Genomic DNA, 19,278 nt, shown 5'->3' on the forward strand with positions numbered 1-19,278 from the left:
ACAAGAAATGATAATGTATCCTATAAAGAGCAAAACTTTACAAAAGAAGTATAAAATACTATAAAGACAGATACGTTAGAATAAAAGATACTCATATGTTGTACATCATTTATTTATTATTATTTATAACAATAAAAAAAATATAAAGTAAAATATTATTAATCAGTGATGCGTATCAAAATATAAATTTTTTTGCAATAATCTCGTCTTAATGCTAGAAATACGAATATACGAATTATTATGCGCCTTATTTCTATATTGTCTTTTTTTACATTACGATTTACATTCAATGTATGTATAAATTAGCTTCCGCATACATAAAAGCAGCAGTAGCTAATTGATCGAATATCATACCTGTTGCTTCAGAAACAACATTAATAATCTTTTGCATAATGTAAGAGCCAGATTCGCTTTGCATGCGACGACGTGTCTTTATCCCCCACTGTTTCAAGTTTGCTTTACAGTATTTCCAAACAAAAGTGAAGCATATCAAGAAATGATCTTTGTCATGTTTCATTAGCGTTGTAGCTATATTAAACAACATTGTGAGGCAATCTTCACTTATGTTCATAGAACTTAGGTCCTCAAGTATTCGGTCAAAGTCAGATAATTCCGGCGTGTCGTCGGGATAGAAGTCTTTTAATAAATCGTGAAGCGATTGTTTCAGTAGCTTAAAGTTATTAGAATCATCTTGAGAGTCATCGGACGGATCACTCTGATCGGATTCTGAACGTATACTTGAAATAAGAAGCAAAGCAAAATCTATAGGATTTAACAATTCGATATTACCAATCATTATTTTACCTCCGTCGAATGACCATACGGTATTATGCGAAGTCTTATCGAACATCTGACTACCACGAGCCTGGTCGAAAGACAAGAAGTCTTGACGATTTCGTATAAAGTGTATCACTTCCGCATTTTCGGCTATCTTAGACGTATTGTTCTCGGCAGCCCTTCGCGCGGCACGATTGAATTTCTTACGAAGATTCTTACTGCGTCGAGTTTTCTTGTAGTCATCGATGACTCTACCCTGGCTATCCCTAATAATGTCATTAGCAAATTTAACGTTCACCACGGAGCTGGCGAAGAACATGATGTGCGTCGCCAAATTTAACGCATCTAAGTAACTGAAAGTCTGCTCTTCCATGTACTTCTCGTACATACTGTAACTCATATATACAACACCGACACCATTCAAGAAGATATTACTGCCTTGCACGGTATTAAATACTACTTTCGCAGCGGAAGGTATCGTAGCGCCGTTTGCAGCAGCTTTGGATAGAACCACCGTTCCTCCAACCGCTCCTAAACCAGTCACTGAACCAGTTAAACCGAGCCAACATGGGAATGCTTCTTTGTCCAGAATATAAATAGATTCCTTGTGGTTATAGCGATCCACTAATTCTTGGGTGTTCCGAAAAATTGACCAAGCACCACTCGCAGTAGCAGCACCAGCAAGAGAAATACCTAGAATACATAATAAAATGTGTTTAAAATGCAAGATAACATTTCATAAACTCATAAATTATATATTGAGAAACAACTTACTTGCAACAGGCGCAAGAGGTGTGAAAAGCCCTGCGATACTCAAGCCAAGTGCGCCAATTCCAACTGCAGTGGAGACAAGATCTACACTCGTCAAAACTTTCTTGCTCGTTGTACATGCAGGAGAATCCATGATTTCGATCCAAACTGTCGAATAATCCTCCTCAATAGGATAGTCTGGGTTTGGTTGGTAAAAACCATCTTTTGGAAGCACCATAGTACATTCTTGTAGAGTATTATTTTCTACATAGTCCGACCAACTTTCATAGACTCTGGCATTGGAGTCAATATATAGTGTTTCACAATCTTCACTCTTGGTTAATATAGGCTTCTTCGCCTTATCAACTGTCTCTTGGGTGCTTTTCTTACTTTTAAAAATCTTAAAAATAGGAACAGGTACTACCGATACCTCTTCTTCTTTTACTTCTTTTTTTACTTCTGCTTCAGTTTCTTTTTTTGTTTCCTCTTTTACTTCTTTTTTTTCCTTTTCTTTATTTTTTCCTTTACTTACATTGCTATTAAAATAAACTATTACATTATAAATGACACCAAAATAAATTGGTTCAAACGAATCATCTGTTATATTTAAACACTCACATATCTTCTCATATATCTTTCTTATAGCGTTTTCGGCTTTTTCATCATAACCCACTGCATCAGTTATATCTGCTTCTGTATTATTTGGATCTTTTGTTTTGCCATAGCAAGCTACTATACTATTTTCTTCTTTTTTCATTTCCTCCTCATTTTTCGTTGGTGGTCCAAACAATGCATATCCAATATTCTGTTTCAGGTATTTATGTTCGTCCTTTCTTGGATTAATATCAGATTTTTCATATATTGTACAGTCAGGCAGAAGTTCATAGAAGCATTGTTGCTGTTCAACAGCAATGCTCTTCATTTCTTCCTAAAATACAAATATATACTATTAGTATATAATATACATAACATCAATTATTTATATAAAAATAATGCCTCCAGTATTTAATTTCAAGTTGTGTTCAATTTCGGATTGTGTTGGAAAGATAAATGCAAGCAAATTGTGAATAAACTTAATCAGAGTTGGACAGATCAGTTCAAAATAAGTTTTTCAATATATCGCATACATTAAAATAAAACTTACGAAAAGTTGGTCCATATTGGTTTCTTCTTTCTTTGCAGCCATGTTTGTGTAAATCTTGTAGAAAATACAAATCTGCTAACAAAAAAATTACGTTTATAATTAATACATATATCAATTTTTTTTAAATTAGCATTTATTAATATAAAATTAAATTATAAACTTATTCGATTATCATTTTGCTTTTGAAATATCGTGACACCTGTTGCATGATATCACCAAGGGTGGGCAAAAAGTATTTGAAATACAAAATACAAAATACTGTCAATCTTAGTATTTTGATAAAAGATTGATAGTATTTTATATTTTGTATTTGATAGAAGATTGATAGTATTTTTACTTTGTATTTGATAAAAGATTGATAGTATTTTATATTTTGTATTTTAAATACTTAATGATGTATTTTGTCCAGCCCTGGATATCATATATGTATCCTGTCTAATTATAGAGATGAAATCATTTTCTTAATGATTGATAATGAAACAATTTTATCAATTCTATTTAGATATAATAAATCTTCTTTAATAATAAATAACAATATTTCTTTTTGATATTTTTCTGGCAATACTTTTTTCTGATATAAAACGTTTAAATTATTATTGTTAGTATCACTATTATTATTGCCATCGCTATGAGATTTATCAATAACTATACTCTCTGTTCCTCCAACACGATGAATATACATTACTATCATAAATAATTATATTTGCAAAGAATTCTATTCTATTTTACAAAGAAGTTTAAGAAATTAGCAAAGGCGTGGCATAATCACAAAGCAAACTTATTACGCATGCTATATACAGGGTGTCCCAAAAATTTTGACACAGCGGCCGTATGCCGGTAGAGCAGACCAAACTGAACCGAAAAGTCCTCTACCATTTTACAATTTTCACAAGGGTTAAAGAGATATTAATTATTAAAGATTACCGAATGCGAACGCACGACTAAGATACGACCGCCTACAGACTACGGTCGCTTGGCGCGCGGCGTCAGTGTTCCGATTAGGGACCAGTTTGTTTGCGCATGTGCGGCCATACGGCGTCAGTAAAGTGTCTCGTACATATAAAAAAAGGCACCCCGCGTGTTACCCAGCTTCATTTAAAGTAATAAAAATTTTTTTAATGTATTAAAAAATAAAATATATATGCATATATATATATATGTACAAAAATACATTATACAGGGTGATTCAAAATAATCTGATGTCCTTGCAATGCCATATTCTTGAGCGAATTCTGAGACGATTTTTCCTTTTACAAAATTTTGTCCGAAGCTTAGTTTTCGAGTTATAATTGAAAATAGGTAGCAACTTACGAGTTCGATACAATGGGCAGGCAGGGACGCGCAATGTATAATGAGACTGTCAAGTGTTTACTGTCGTCTCATGACGCATTGCACCGTCCCTGCCTGTCCGTTGTATCGGACTCGTAAGTAGCAAATTATTTTCAATTATAACTCGAAAACTAAGCTTCGGACAAAATTTTGTAAAAGGAAAAATCGCCTCAGAATTCGCTCAAGAATATGGCATTGCAAGGACATCAGGTTATTTTGAATCACCCTGTATATATATAATTTAATTATTTTATAAATTTTAATTATAATAAATAAAAAAGCCTTACCTTATTTCTATTTTCCTAACCTTATTCTGTCAAAAGTCCCGCGTAAAGTCCTGCACACGACGTGTGTCGGCACTGCATTTCCATCGCCGCGCAAGCGCAAAGCCACATATACGCTAAGCAACCGGTCTCTAATCGGAACACTGCGCGGCGTGCGGTAAGCGGTGAGCGACAAGCGGCGAGACGCGCCGCTCGCCGCTCCCCGCTCGCCGCTTACCGCACGCCGCGCGCCAAGCGACCGTAGTCTGTAGGCGGTCGTAATTCAGTCGTGCGTTCGCATTCGGTAATCTTCAATAATTAATATCTTTTTAACCCTTGTGAAAATTGTAAAATGGTAGAGGACTTTTCGGTTCAGTTTGGTCTGCTCTACTGGCATACGGCCGCTGTGTCAAAATTTTTGGGACACCCTGTATATCCTGTTGATTATCCGAGTTATTACGTAACGTCTGTTCACGTATTTGAGGCATGCTTGACGATTTTAGCTATAAATTTTAGCAATAAGGTCAGAAAGATTCCAACGCAACGAATTAAAGCTCGGTTGCACAAACATTCTTTTTTTTTATTTGATTAGAACTCACAAATGTGTGAAGTTATCAATGCAACTGAGCGCAAGAATTAAGTTAACAAAACGACAAATGAAAACGTAGAACTTGTTAATTACAAAATAATTTATATATAGTACCTTTAATCTGATGTATCTCAAGCACAGATTTTGTGATGTATTATATTAAAGTGATGAACGTCGACTAACAGTCAGTTATGCTGTATCACTCGTTATATACTACGTGTGTCTCTTTCGCAGTTATCAAATAAAAATAAAAGACAGAAACAGTGAATTCCCGGATCTCTGAGTGAACTCTCTGGAAATTCCGCGCGAATATAGAATTCCCGCTTTCGAACTTGTCAGTGTCGACTCCAAATTGACTGATAGTCTCCAAGGTTTTTCTTCATTATCTAAAACAGTGCTCGGAATATAAATTTTACTACTGATTTCTACATTTGTATTGTATTACAAAACAATAATTTTTTCCATATATTTAAGAATCTAAAATATATGGAATTAATTATTGTTTTGTAATACAATACAAATGTAGAAATCAGTAGTAAAATTTATCTGCAAAATAAAAGAAGAAGTAGAACTTGACATTTAATACACAAAAGAAATCAGTAAAGCAAAAGAAATAAGTAAAGCAATAGTATACAGGATGTCCCACCAAAAGTGGCCACCACCTTTTATCTTTTAAATTAAAAGAAATAAACCATAACAAATATGTATCAAATTAAATGGTTCAAACTGAACTCTATTGTTAGCACAATAGTTGCTTACAAAAGCTATTCGTGTTAACGAACGGAGAGGTATGCATAATTTTTTTATAATAATGTAGATATTTTGATGTAAAAAAAATTGTAGCGCTGTTTGAAAAGAATACAACGATGTATGATTTAATATAAATATTTTATATATTATACGAGTTTTATCGGCTTGAAATATCGCGGGCGACGTCTATCTTTTCACTTTCGGCCCTGCGATATGGCAAACTTCAATAATTAATTAATAATTAACAGCGTTACAACTTCAATTGACATATGTCAATTTCTAACGCACGAATCAGAAGTTAGCTCTTGATGGGACACCCTGTGTGTGTGTATATATACATATATTGGAAAACTACTATAGTATTCTATACTTCTTTCATAAAGGTTTGCTCTTTTTAGGATTCAATATCATTTCTTGTATTTTCCTTTTCCCAATTCTTTATACTTTTGCTTATTTATTTTTTATAAAAAAGAATATAATTTTTATTTTTTTTATATTTGTTTTTTATAAAATACGAATTTTGGTAGTTTTCCACCAAGAGACACAAGCGACACAAAAGTATTATTCTCTCTGTTGCTCATTGAATATCGCACAAAGACAGAGTGATACTTGTGTCGATTTGTGTCAACTTGTGTCCTTTGCTGGGAAACATACTATAAAGTCAGATACGTTAGAATAAAAGATACTCATATGTTGTACATCATTTATTTATTATTATTTATAACAATAACTGAAAAAATATAAAGTAAGATATTATTAATCAGTGATGCGTATCAAAATATAAATTTTTTGCAAAAATCTCATCTTAATGCTAGAAATACGAATATATGAATTATTATGCGCCTTATTTCTATATTGTCTTTTTTAAATTAGCTTCCGCATACATAAAAGCAGCAGTAGCTAATTGATCGAATATCATACCTGTTGCTTCAGAAACAACATTAATAATCTTTTGCATAATGTAAGAGCCAGATTCGCTTTGCATGCGACGACGTGTCTTTATCCCCCACTGTTTCAAGTTTGCTTTACAGTATTTCCAAACAAAAGTGAAGCATATCAAGAAATGATCTTTGTCATGTTTCATTAGCGTTGTAGCTATATTAAACAACATTGTGAGGCAATCTTCACTTATGTTCATAGAACTTAGGTCCTCAAGTATTCGGTCAAAGTCAGATAATTCCGGCGTGTCGTCGGGACAGAAGTCTTTTAATAAATCGTGAAGCGATTGTTTCAGTAGCTTAAAGTTATTAGAATCATCTTGAGAGTCATCGGACGGATCACTCTGATCGGATTCTGAACGTATACTTGAAATAAGAAGCAAAGCAAAATCTATAGGATTTAACAATTCGATATTACCAATCATTATTTTACCTCCGTCGAATGACCATACGGTATTATGCGATGAAGTCTTATCGAACATCTGACTACCACGAGCCTGGTCGAAAGACAAGAAGTCTTGACGATTTTGTATAAAGTGTATCACTTCCGCATTTTCGGCTATCTTAGACGTATTGTTCTCGGCAGCCCTTCGCGCGGCACGATTGAATTTCTTACGAAGATTCCTACTGCGTCGAGTTTTCTTGTAGTCATCGATAACTCTACCCTGGCTATCCCTGATAATGTCATTGGCAAATTTAACGTTCACCACGGAGCTGGCGAAGAACATGATGTGCGTCGCCAAATTTAACGCATCTAAGTAACTGAAAGTCTGCTCTTCCTTGTACTTATCGTACATACTGTAACTCATATATACAACACCGACACCATTCAAGAAGATATTACTGCCTTGCACGGTATTAAATACTACTTTCGCAGCGGAAGGTATCGTCGCGCCGTTTGCAGCAACTCTGGATAGAACCACCGTTCCTCCAACCGCTCCTAAACCAGCCACTGAACCAGTTAAACCGAGCCAACATGGGAATGCTTCTTTGTCCAGAATATAAATAGATTCCTTGTGGTTATAGCGATCCACTAATTCTTGGGTGTTCCGGAAAATTGACCAAGCACCACTCGCAGTAGCAGCACCAGCGAGAGAAATACCTAAAATACATAATAAAATGTGTTTAAAATGCAAGACGACATTTCATAAACTCATAAATTATATATTGAGAAACAACTTACTTGCAACAGGCGCAAGAGGTGTGAAAAGCCCTGCGATACTCAAGCCAAGTGCGCCAATTCCAACTACAGTGGAGACACGATCCACATTCGTCAAAACTTTCTTGCTCGTTGTACATGCAGGAGAATCCATGATTTCGATCCAAACTGTCGAATAATCCTCCTCAATAGGATAGTCTGGGTTTGGTTGGTAAAAACCATCTTTTGGAAGCACCATAGTACATTCTTGTAGAGTATTATTTTCTACATAGTCCGACCAACCTTCATAGACTCTGGCATTGGAGTCAATATATAGTGTTTCATAATCTTCAATCTTGGTTAATATAGGCTTCTTCGCCTTATCAACTGTCTCTTGGATGCTTTTCTTACTTTTAAAAATCTTAAAAATAGGAACAGGTACTACCGATACCTCTTCTTCTTCTACTTCTTTTTTTACTTCTGCTTTAGTTTCTTTTTTTGTTGCCTCTTTTACTTCTTTTTTTTCCTTTTCTTTATTTTTTCCTTTACTTACATTGCTATTAGAATAAACTATTACATTATAAATGACACCAAATAAAATTGGTTGAAATGGATCATCTTCCACATTGAAACACTCACATATCTTATCATATATCTTTTTTATAGCTTTTTTGGCTTTTTTATTATAACCCACTGCATCAGTTATATCTGCTTCTGTATTATTTGGATCTTTTGTTTTGCCATAGCAAGCTACTGTACTATTTTCTTCTTTTTTCATTTCCTCTTCATTTTTCGTTGGTGGTCCAAACAATGCATATCCAATATTTTGTTTCAGGTATTTATGTTCGTCCTTTCTTGGATAAATATCAGATTTTTTATATTTTGTCCACTCAGGCAGAAGTTCATAGAAGCATTGTTGCTGTTCAACAGCAATGCTCTTCATTTCTTCCTAAAATACAAATATATACTATTAATACATAATATACATAACACCAATTATTTCTATAAAAATAATGCCTCCGGTATTTAATTTCAAGTTTCGGATTGTGTTGGAAAGATAAATGCAAGCAAATTGTGAATAAACTTAATCAAAGTTGGACAGATCAGTTCAAGATAAGTTTTTCAATATATCGCATACATTAAAATAAAACTTACAAAAAGTTGGTCCATATTGGTTTCTTCTTTCTTTGCAGCCATGTTTGTGTAAATCTTGTAGAAAATACAAATCTGCTAACAAAAAAATTACATTTATAATCAATACATATATCAATTTTTTTTAAATTAACATTTATTAATATAAAATTAAATTATAAACTTATTCGATTATCATTTTGCTTTTGAAATATCGTGACACCTGTTGCATGATATCACCAGGGCTGGGCAAAAAGTATTTGAAATACAAAATACAAAATACTGTCAATCTTAGTATTTTGATAAAAGATTGATAGTATTTTATATTTTGTATTTGATAGAAGATTGATAGTATTTTATACTTTGTATTTGATAAAAGATTGATAGTATTTTATATTTTGTATTTTAAATACTTAATGATGTATTTTGTCCAGCCCTGGATATCATATATGTATGCTGTCTAATTATAGAGATGAAATTATTTTCTTAATGATTGATAATGAAACAATTTTATCATTCTATTTAGATAATAAATCTTCTTTAATAATAAGTAACAATATTTCTTTTTGATATTTTTCTGGCAATACTTTTTTCTGATATAAAACGTTTAAATTATTATTGTTATTATCAATATTATTATTGTCATCGCTATGAGATTTATCAATAACTATACTGTTCCCCCAACACGATGAATATACATTACTATCATTATAAATAGTTATATTTGCATCTATTTTACAAAGAAGTTTAAGAAATTAGCAATGGCGTGACGTAATCACAAAGCAAACTTATTACGCATGCTATATATATCCTGTTGATTATCCGAGTTATCACGTAACGTCTGTTCACGTATTTGAGGCATGCTTGACGATTTTAGCTATAAATTTTAGCAATAAGGTCAGAGAGATTCCAACGCAACGAATTAAAGCTCGGTTGCACAAACATTTTTTTTTAATTTGATTAAAACTCACAAATGTGTGAAGTTATCAATGCAACTGAGCGCAAGAATTAAGTTAACAAAACGATAAATGAAAACGTAGAACTTGTTAATTACAAAATAATTTATATGTAGTACCTTTAATCTGATGTATCTCAAGCACAGTTTTTGTGATGTATTATATTAAAGTGCTGAACGTCGACTAACAATCAGTTGTGCTGTATCGCTCGTTATATACTAGGTGTGTCTCTTTCGCAGTTATCAAATAAAGATAAAAGACAGAAACAGTGAATCCCCGGATCTCTGAGAGAACTCTCTGGAAATTCCGCGCGTGAATATAAAATTCCCGCTTTCAAACTTGTCAGTGTCGACTCCAAATTGACTGATAGTCTCCAAGGTTTTTCTTCATTATCTAAAATATATGGAATTAATTATTGTTTTGTAATACAATACAAATGTAGAAATCAGTAGTAAAATTTATCTATAAAATAAAAGAAGTAGAACTTAGCATTTAATACACAAGTCAAAAGAAATAAGTAAAGCAACAGTATACAGGATGTCCTACCAAAAGTGGACACTCCTTTTTATCTTTTAAATTAAAAGAGATAGACCATAACAAATATATATCAAATTAAATGGTTCAAACTGAACTCTATTGTAAACACAATAGTTGCTTACAAAAGCTATTCGTGTTAACGAACGGAGAGGTATGCATAACTTTTTTATAATAATGTGGATATTTTGATGTAAAAAGAATTGTAGCGCTGTATGATTTAATATAAATATTTTACATATTATACGAGTTTTATCGGCTTGAAATATCGCGGGCGACGTCTATCTTTTCACTTACGGTCCTGCGATATGGCAAACTTCAATAATTAATTAATAATTAACAGCGTTACAACTTCAATTGACATACGTCAATTTCTAACGCACGAATCAGAAGTTAGTTCTTGGTGGGACACCCTGTGTATATATATATATATAGAGAGAGAGAGAGAGAGAGAGAGAGAGAGAGAGAGAGAGAGAGAAAGAGAACATAATTATCTACATATAAAAAATAAATAATATTTGAAGATTGCTGTTTATTTTTATTTCTTCCAATTTTTCTAATTGCAAAAATTAGATTCCAACGCAACGAGTTAAAGCTCGGTTGCACTAACATTTTTTTATTTGATTGTTACTCATAAATGTATAAAATTATTAATGCAATTTAACGCAATCATAAATTTAACAAAACCATAAATAAAAACGTAGAATTTGTCGATTACAAAATAATGTATATGTGGTACCTTTCTTTAATTTGATGTATCCCGAGCACAGTTATTGCGATGTATATTCAAGCGATGAACGTCGACAATTAGTTAATCGTGTTGTAGCTCTCGTTAAACACTAACTGTGTCGCGGTAAAACAGACGAAAAACTAACGGTGAATCCCCGCTTCTCTGATAAGGAAATCCCGCGTGCAAATTTAGAATTCCCGCTTTCAAACTTTTCAGTGTTGGCTGAAAATTGATTGGTATTTTCCAAGTTTTTTTTCTTCATTATCTAAAGCATATAGAACTAATAAATTATTATTTTGAACTACAATACAAATGTAGAAATCAGTAGGAAAATTTATCCACAAGATAAAAAGAGTGGGATTGGCATTTAATATGTCAAAAGCAATAAGTAAAGCAACAGTATAGAAAAAGAAAATATAACTATTGTCTAAATATTAGAAATAAAAAAATATTTTAAGATTGCAGTGTTTATTTTTTATTTCTTCTAATTTTCCTAATAAAATTAAATTCTTTTAATTCTTGAAAAATAAAAACATATGTAATACTTAACAAAATTCTTTCGTTCGATTTTTCTTAATTTTACATTCAACTTATACTTAATATTTTCTAGCCTTAAAACAATTTATCTACAAAAATGTTATTTTAATTATTTTTTTCAAAAAAGATGTTTTACTTTAAGAAAATCAAACAATATTTTTGTTAAAGAAAAACATGAAAAACGCTAGTAACGATTATTTTATTTTTTTTTTTTTTTATATAACAACTTTTTTAATATAATTATATAATTTTTTATAATATATATAATCTACGTATACAATGTATATAAGATTACAATGTAAGGCACAACATACATGATACAATACATGAGATTTTCAAAGGTCTGAAACTACCTAACCGAAGAGCCTTCTTTTCGCAAAAATTTGATTTATAAATAGATATACGAAATATGAATTCATTTATAATAAACAAAGTTAAAGATACTAATGCAAAAAAGTTGCAGAAACAGATGTATAAAAAATATAATATAAATTTTATTTTAATTAGCATAATTAGATATTCAATATCACTTTAAAATAATTAACTTAGATTTATAAAAATATATTAGTTTAAAAAGCGATATGTATTCAAACACGCCTGTATGTCTGAGAATTTCTTAACATCTCTCTACATTCTCTACTTCAAAGCTTAAATTTCATTAAATTTCATAAGAAATCTATCAAAGCAGGTATACAATATTTCTACAAAAATCTCGGCTGTGTAAGTTGTTGTGCGTTCTAGATTTCTTTTTAGTGCCATTTCTAAATTTTCTTTAGTATTCATTGACGTAATTTAGCATTTAAATATATTGAAAAAGCATCAAACAAGTTATTCAGCACCATGTCGATTGCTTCCGTAATCGCAATAATAATCTTTTGCAAGATGTGAGAACCAGAATCGCTTTGCATGCGATAAGACGAGTTTATGCCCCATTGCTTCAAGTTCGCTTTACAATACTGCCAAACAAAAGTGAAGGCTGTAAGTAGAAAATCTTCCATGTCTTTCGAACGTCTTATTAGCCTTTCAGCAATTTTAAATAACATTTTCAAACAATCTTCATTCACATTCATCAAGTTCATCTCTCTGATTAGTGGTTCAAAGTCAGGCACTGTTGGCATTTTTCTGGGACAATTGTTACTCAAATAAAGTTTAGATAATAAATCACAAAGCATTTTTATCATTTGGTCAACCGTGGAACTTTGAATACAATTCTGCGGACTAGACGAATTGCTTTGATTAGTCTCAACGAATATGCCCAACTGTATAAGGCGACGAGCGTAGTCGATAGGATCTAACAATATAATACCGTTGACTCTTAATTTACCCTGTTCAACTGACCATACAATATTACGCGTAGTTTTCTCCAACACTTGGCCACCAGCGACAGACTGGTCAACGGACAACAACTGTTGGCGATTCCTTATGTAACGTATCACTTCCGTATTTTCGGATATTTTGCATGTATTATTTTTCGCAGCCTTTTTCAGCGTACGATTGAACTTTTTACGAAGATTCTTGCTGCGTAGAGATTCTTTGTAATCGTTAATAACCTTGCCTTGCGTACTTTCGATAATATCGCCGGCGAATTGAACCTTTAATACAGAGCCGGTGAAAAACATGACGTGGGTCATCAAATTCAATACGTCCCAGGGATCGACTCCCTGTCCCGCTCTACCCTTGTCTATTATACAATAACCCTGATATACGACGCCGATACCGTTCAAGACGATGTTACTACTTTGCACTGTATTAAAAGCCACTTTCGCGTAAGTAGGCACCGTCATACCGTTTGCAGCAGCCCTGGAAATAGCTATTGATCCTCCAATTGCGCTTAAGCCAACCGCTGAACCGGCTATGCCGAGCCAACACGCAAATGCTTCTTTATTTCGAGGATGAATAGACTCCTCGTGTTCGTTGCGATCTGCCAGTTGTTGAGAGCATCGGCCAATTGTCCAAACACCAGTCGCACCAGTGGCAGCGAGACCTGATATGTGACAAAATATATTTAAAGTAAAATATTAAAACTCAAATGATATAAATATGATACAAAGTGGCTCAATTATAACTTATATGTAATGAATATTTAACATATGTGATAAATCATGTATTAAAAAATCATATATAAAATTTACCTGTCACAGCGACAACTGGTGCAATTGGGGTGAACATTGATGCAACGCATAAACTCGCTGTACCAAGTCCAACAGCACTGGAAATGATATCCATTCCACTAAAAAGTTTAGCTTTCCACGAGCACGCAGGAGAATCCATGATTTCGAGCCAAACTGTCGAATAATCTTCGGTAACTGGATATGATGGATCCGCGTCATAAAAACCATCTTTCGGAAGGACCATAGTGCACTTCGGCAGAGTATTCTTCTCTGTATAATCTGTCCAGCTTTTATACACTCTGCCACTGGTATCGATAAACCATGTCTCATAATCCGCTTCAGGTTTAATTAAACTGTTCTTCTGTATAGTAAATCTTTGCTTTCTAATCTTGAAAATTGGAATAGAAGATACCATAAATAATTCCTTCTCATCTTTACTTTCTTTTTTTATTTCTTCTTGTATTCCTGTTCCTTTTTTTTCTTGAGATCTTACTTTCATTTTAGGACGGAATATTATATTATAAATTATACTAAAATAAATCGGTTGAGAGTTATCAGTTTCTATTGAACATTTACATATTTGTTTGTATATTACATCTATAACATCCTTCGCTGCCTTATTGTAATCCACTGTATCAGTTATATCAGCATCCGCATTACTCAATTTTTCTGCCAAGTAATAGCAATTATTGCTTTCTGTCATGCTTGCATTTGCATTCTCATTCTTATTCCCATTCTCGTTCTCATTCTCATTCTCACTCTCATTTTCATTCTCACTTTCGTTCTCATTCTCATTGATTTTTGGTGATCCATAAAGTGCATATCCAATATTCTGTTTCAGATATTTATGTTCATCGAATTTATATTCTGTACAATCAGGAAGAGATTCGTAGAAGCGTTGTTGCACTTCGACAGCAATATTCTTCATTTCTTCCTGAAAAAAAAATATATTATTAATTACAATACATATTACATTGCTATTATTTATGATAAAATATCAAGAAGTATTAGACTTGTACTAACTTCTGTTAACTTCAAGTTTTGGATTGTCAGATAAAAACACAAGCAAATTATAATTAATATTAGGAAAATCAAAATTTTAGTACAATGTTGTGTGCCTAAAAATAAAACTTACCCATAGAATATCTGTGACAATTACTTCAGTTGTGGCCATTATGTTTATGCATCCAATTCTTTAGAAAATATAGACCACTTCTCTGTCAAATTAAAATTATATTTATTATTATAATTCTATCTTTTACTTTATCAAAGTAGCATTTATTAATGTGATCAAGATTAAATCATAAGATTATTTATCGATTAATTATTACACAAAAGTTGCTATTAAAATTTTTTGCATATCTTAAACGTGTCACAAGTTTATGCAATACAAATGGTTCATCTTATTTAATAAGATTGAGTCATCCTTGGTGTCTTAACCTTACAAATTACATTTTGATACTATTAAAGTATAGTGTTTTGTATGTGAATGATTAAGTAGCATTATGGTATCAAGTCGTACCAATTTATGAAAAATTTCAGAATAATGTATCAAATAATAGAATAAACGACTTGATAACTCATTCATTCTTTGGTTATAATCAGGTCTATAAGAGACGTAAGACGAACAAGTTGTTAAGTTAATTGCAGCGGTAATTAGGATAAAGTTATTGGCGCAACTTATCGATCTACTGAAACAGGTCAATTTATAAAATTAATAGGAATGAAAAACTCATTGATTGCAAAAATATAAAGTACCTTTTCTTGCTCTTCAAGATATTTCAGAATATTGCCCACTGTCTCCGAGTAAATACCAAGTTACAGCTCGTTCTACATTTATTTGACGATTAAGTGCGGTACATGATAAAATACAGAGGTATATAAAATATGAGGATTACCAAAACCATTAACAGTTAAGATGTTTGAATTTTGACTTTCAGTAGCTTCTATCATTTCTCATTGGTTATTCACTACGTTGCACTTTTTGCATGCAAAACAACATAAAGTCAAAAGTCTTTTCAAGGGTATATTAAGGCAAATTTGCATAATTATATAAAGCTTTATTTGCATGAAAATATACATTGAGGACTGAGTTTAATTCACATTTTGTTGCGTATCATGGCCGGTTTATGCTTCGGTCTTAAGTTGGTTCTACAATAAGTTGCAAATGCCCCGTCACCGGTCGCGAAGGATGGCAACTACTAATTGGAAAGCGCTATTTCTAGTTATTTTTAGTAAGACGGAGCATTCGCGACTGGCGACGGAGTATTTGCAACTTAGGGTGCGATTACATGGAGCGCGGTTCGCGGTACGCGGTACGCGGTAAAGGAACTAGTAACTAGGGGGTCGATTGTGTATTTCAAAACCTAGTGAAAATAACAAAAGTGAACATTCACTTGATTGTGTAAATTTCACTATAGTGAAAATGCGAATTATTTCACGTGAGATTATTCGACAAGTATTTAGATGTCGAATTCACAGTCAAATTGTGTCGAATTTGCATCGTATTGTGCAGTCTCACGGAGCCAGCGTATAAAAAATGGATTTGGTTATGTTGCTGATGATAGAAGAAAATGAGAGAGATAGGAATAAAAGGCAGCAAAGAAATTTAAATATAATAAGGAGAAGATTGAGGGATATGGCCGGAGCACAGACTTTTGCATAAAGCATAACGCATAAGCATAAGGAAATTGATTGGTCCATTTCCTTATGCATTTGCTTATGCTTATATATAGACCAATCAATTTCCTTATGCTTATGCGTTATGCTTTATGTAAAAGCTTGTGCTCTCGGCTATACACAGGATCCATTTGATATCTCGGATAATACATTTCTCAAATTGTACAGGTATATAGATACAAATAAATTATATTTTATTTTTGATTTAGAATTAGACAATATAAAAAAATATTACGAACAAAATAAATATTAAATATTTTAGAGAAATAAAAAAAATTGGTATATATAGATATCAAACGTAACGCACAATGGATATAAATTTATATGACATATTTATATTTTATATCTTATTTGTATTTACATTATCCGTCCAAAATCGGGGTGTTGTTGCATGAAACGGATCATTAAGTCTTTTTGTTTCTCAGTAACGTTCATTATTTTCAAATTATAATGAATTATAATGATAAAAATAATATTGGAACACAGCCGATTGTACTTGGTTATATATGATAATACAATATGATATACAAACATTCGACCATTGCTCGCACTCACATCTCACATCTGTGATTTTCACTCTCGTGAGCCTAGGGATATCGCATTTTCACTACGCTTATAGCCAATTTTTTCATGTGAGATGAAAATACGAGAGGCGAGGAAAGTCGACAAAGATACACAATCGACCCCCAGAACCGTGCCGCCGTGCCGCCTGTTTTTTTTCCCTCCTATTACATGGAGCCAAAAACTGCGCGAAAAAGCGGCACGGGCTAGTGACAAATTAACATTTGTATGCATTTTTTAATGAAATTCATTAATTTAAATGCAATTATAAAATAGATCCGTTGAAAGAATAAGCGTATCGATAAAATTAACGTAGAAATAAGTCAATACATTTAAAAAAATGCATATAAATGTTAATTTGTCACTAGCCCGTGCCGCTTTTCGCGCAGTTTTTGGTTCCATGTAATAGGAGGGAAAAAAAACAGGCGGCATGGCGGCACGGTTCTGGTTACTAGTTCCTTTACCCCGTACCGCGTACCGCGAACCGCGCTCCATGTAATCGCACCCTCAGTTTTTCCATACGTCAAAGCTTAAAGTTAGCGATCTAGTACTAGTATAGACATCTGTGATATTTATCAATTTGTATCACCACGCCGGGTATCACATACAGATATACACATAACCCACGCATTGTCACCATTTTGTTGTAAGGTGTCATGGCCAAAACCGGAAATCTTGCCAACCTCAGCTCTTTTGACCATTGAATAAAAAGAAACAGGAGGGAGCGTTTGGTCTTAAAAGTGCGGACGGAAGTGACTATATAAAGTGGTCGCTCAAGATGGCCGCTCAAGGGCGCCAATATTGAATGACTTGTTATGTTTAATTAGGAAATAATGTACAATTAAAAGAAAATAACTATAATATGCAACAATAATACCAAATTTTAATGGCGTTTTTCATTGGGATTGCACTCGTGCAGTATTTCCATAAGAGCAATGTTAAAATCTAAAATCTAAATTTATATTAAATCCTTCGTCCTTACAAAAATTTATCCATGCATTTCTTTGATCCGGATTTTTCGGAAACCTGTTTGTGAGTGAAAATTATTTAGTAATTATTGTGAATCTACAATTTCACAATACTATACATGATTATAATCTCCAAAATAAAAATCTTATTATTGTTGATAATACTAACCGATGAAACGTTATTCCATGATTTCGAGCTGCTGCTGTTATGCCACAAGCTCTACAGTATACTATTTTGATCGTTTATTTTCATACACTGTTGCATAAAAGACTATACACTGCATATTAATGCGTACGGCGTACGGTATGCCGCTTGCCGCTATGCTCGAGCATTTCCTCTCACTTTCAAAAAGTGGTCGCTCAAGATGGCTGCCATGACGTACATCCGTCCGCGGATTTATCTAGTTCTGGCTAGTATATGCTCTCTCCTGTTTCTTTTTACTTAATGCTTTTGACGAAGTTAGCGATCTAGTACTAGTATAGACAGTCTTCTTTCTGGTATAGACATCTGTGGCATAGGCCGGTATTCATAGTCCGTTCTTATATTCAAGATCGTCTTAAGTATAAACTTATATTCGCTCTCTTCGTCAGACACAATCTATGTGTGACGAAGAGAGCGAATATAAGTCCGTGCTTAAGACGATTTTGAATATAAGAACGGACTATGAATACCGCCCATAGTCAAAGGGCGGTATTCATAGTCCCTTCTTATATTCAAAATCGTCTTAAGCACGGACTTATATTCGCTCTCTTCGTCAAACATAGATTGTGTTTGACGAAGAGAGCGAATATAAGTTCGTGCTTAAGACGATCTTGAATATAAGAACGGACTATGAATACCGGCCAAACACAGAGTCTAGTTCATGGCTGCCAATTTTTGGGATGGTATTCTAGAGAATTTTCATTTTATCCCTCTACAAAATATATTTATACTCATCGCGATCGTAAACAATAATTAATGATGGTTATGTTTGATTTGTACGTACTTTAAATATGCCAATATGCTCTTGGTACGCCAATTTTTCAATTAAATGAACTTACTAGATATCATGGGAAGACATAAACAAATTCTAACAGTCTAGTTCAGAATTAAACGCATTCCATCAAGTATCCAAGCACGGTGTTTGACCGTGTCACACAGTGTCGATCTGTGGGCTTGTTCGTTTTAGCTACACTGGGGCTGCTCTGGGTCTGCTCTACACAGGATAATACAGGACAGATAAATAGTTTGTCCTGTATTATCTTGTTTAGAGCAGACCCAGAGCTGCCCCAGTGCAGCTAAAACGAACAAGCCCTGTGTCTCCTAGATGGAAAACTCCCATCATCATTGCCCTTCTTGCCGCTCGCCCTTCTCTGCATTTGCCTTTTTTGCCGCTCGTCCCTCTTTACGTAT

General features: G+C 33.2%; 2 protein-coding genes across 11 annotated transcripts; both read right to left on the reverse strand.

Annotated features, from left to right (window-relative positions):
* Positions 1–94: 94 nt before the first annotated feature.
* LOC105676242 (uncharacterized) lies at positions 95–5,126 on the reverse strand. Of its 8 annotated transcripts, none has more exons than XM_067351596.1 (5): positions 4,308–4,497; positions 3,596–3,760; positions 2,672–2,743; positions 1,552–2,455; positions 95–1,470 (listed from the first exon to the last, which is right to left on the reverse strand). In XM_067351596.1, the coding sequence occupies exons 3-5, from the start codon at positions 2,711–2,713 to the stop codon at positions 287–289; spliced, it is 2,130 nt and encodes a 709-aa protein (XP_067207697.1). In that variant the 5' UTR covers positions 2,714–2,743; positions 3,596–3,760; positions 4,308–4,497; the 3' UTR covers positions 95–286. The 8 variants fall into 8 exon arrangements, with proteins under 8 accessions (XP_067207697.1, XP_067207695.1, XP_067207696.1 ...); XM_067351594.1 differs by having other exon boundaries at positions 4,288–4,497; XM_067351595.1 differs by having other exon boundaries at positions 2,672–2,746; positions 4,288–4,497.
* Positions 5,127–6,291: 1,165 nt separating this feature from the next.
* Positions 6,292–15,726, reverse strand: LOC105676540 (uncharacterized). Of its 3 annotated transcripts, XM_067351587.1 has the most exons (7): positions 15,576–15,726; positions 15,436–15,507; positions 14,813–14,894; positions 13,699–14,611; positions 11,039–13,550; positions 9,885–10,158; positions 8,833–8,905 (listed from the first exon to the last, which is right to left on the reverse strand). In XM_067351587.1, the coding sequence occupies exons 3-5, from the start codon at positions 14,849–14,851 to the stop codon at positions 12,346–12,348; spliced, it is 2,157 nt and encodes a 718-aa protein (XP_067207688.1). In that variant the 5' UTR covers positions 14,852–14,894; positions 15,436–15,507; positions 15,576–15,726; the 3' UTR covers positions 8,833–8,905; positions 9,885–10,158; positions 11,039–12,345. The 3 variants fall into 3 exon arrangements, with proteins under 3 accessions (XP_012229951.1, XP_067207689.1, XP_067207688.1); XM_012374528.2 differs by lacking the exons at positions 13,699–14,611; positions 14,813–14,894; positions 15,436–15,507; positions 15,576–15,726 and adding exons at positions 6,292–7,642; positions 7,724–8,627 and having other exon boundaries at positions 8,834–8,905; positions 11,039–11,196; XM_067351588.1 differs by lacking the exons at positions 13,699–14,611; positions 14,813–14,894; positions 15,436–15,507; positions 15,576–15,726 and adding exons at positions 6,292–7,642; positions 7,724–8,627 and having other exon boundaries at positions 8,834–8,908; positions 11,039–11,196.
* Between the last annotated feature and the right edge of the window lie 3,552 nt (positions 15,727–19,278).

The sequence above is a fragment of the Linepithema humile genome, chromosome 3 (assembly GCF_040581485.1).
Source record: "Linepithema humile isolate Giens D197 chromosome 3, Lhum_UNIL_v1.0, whole genome shotgun sequence".
In the NCBI taxonomy this organism is placed as follows: Eukaryota; Metazoa; Arthropoda; class Insecta; order Hymenoptera; family Formicidae; genus Linepithema; species Linepithema humile.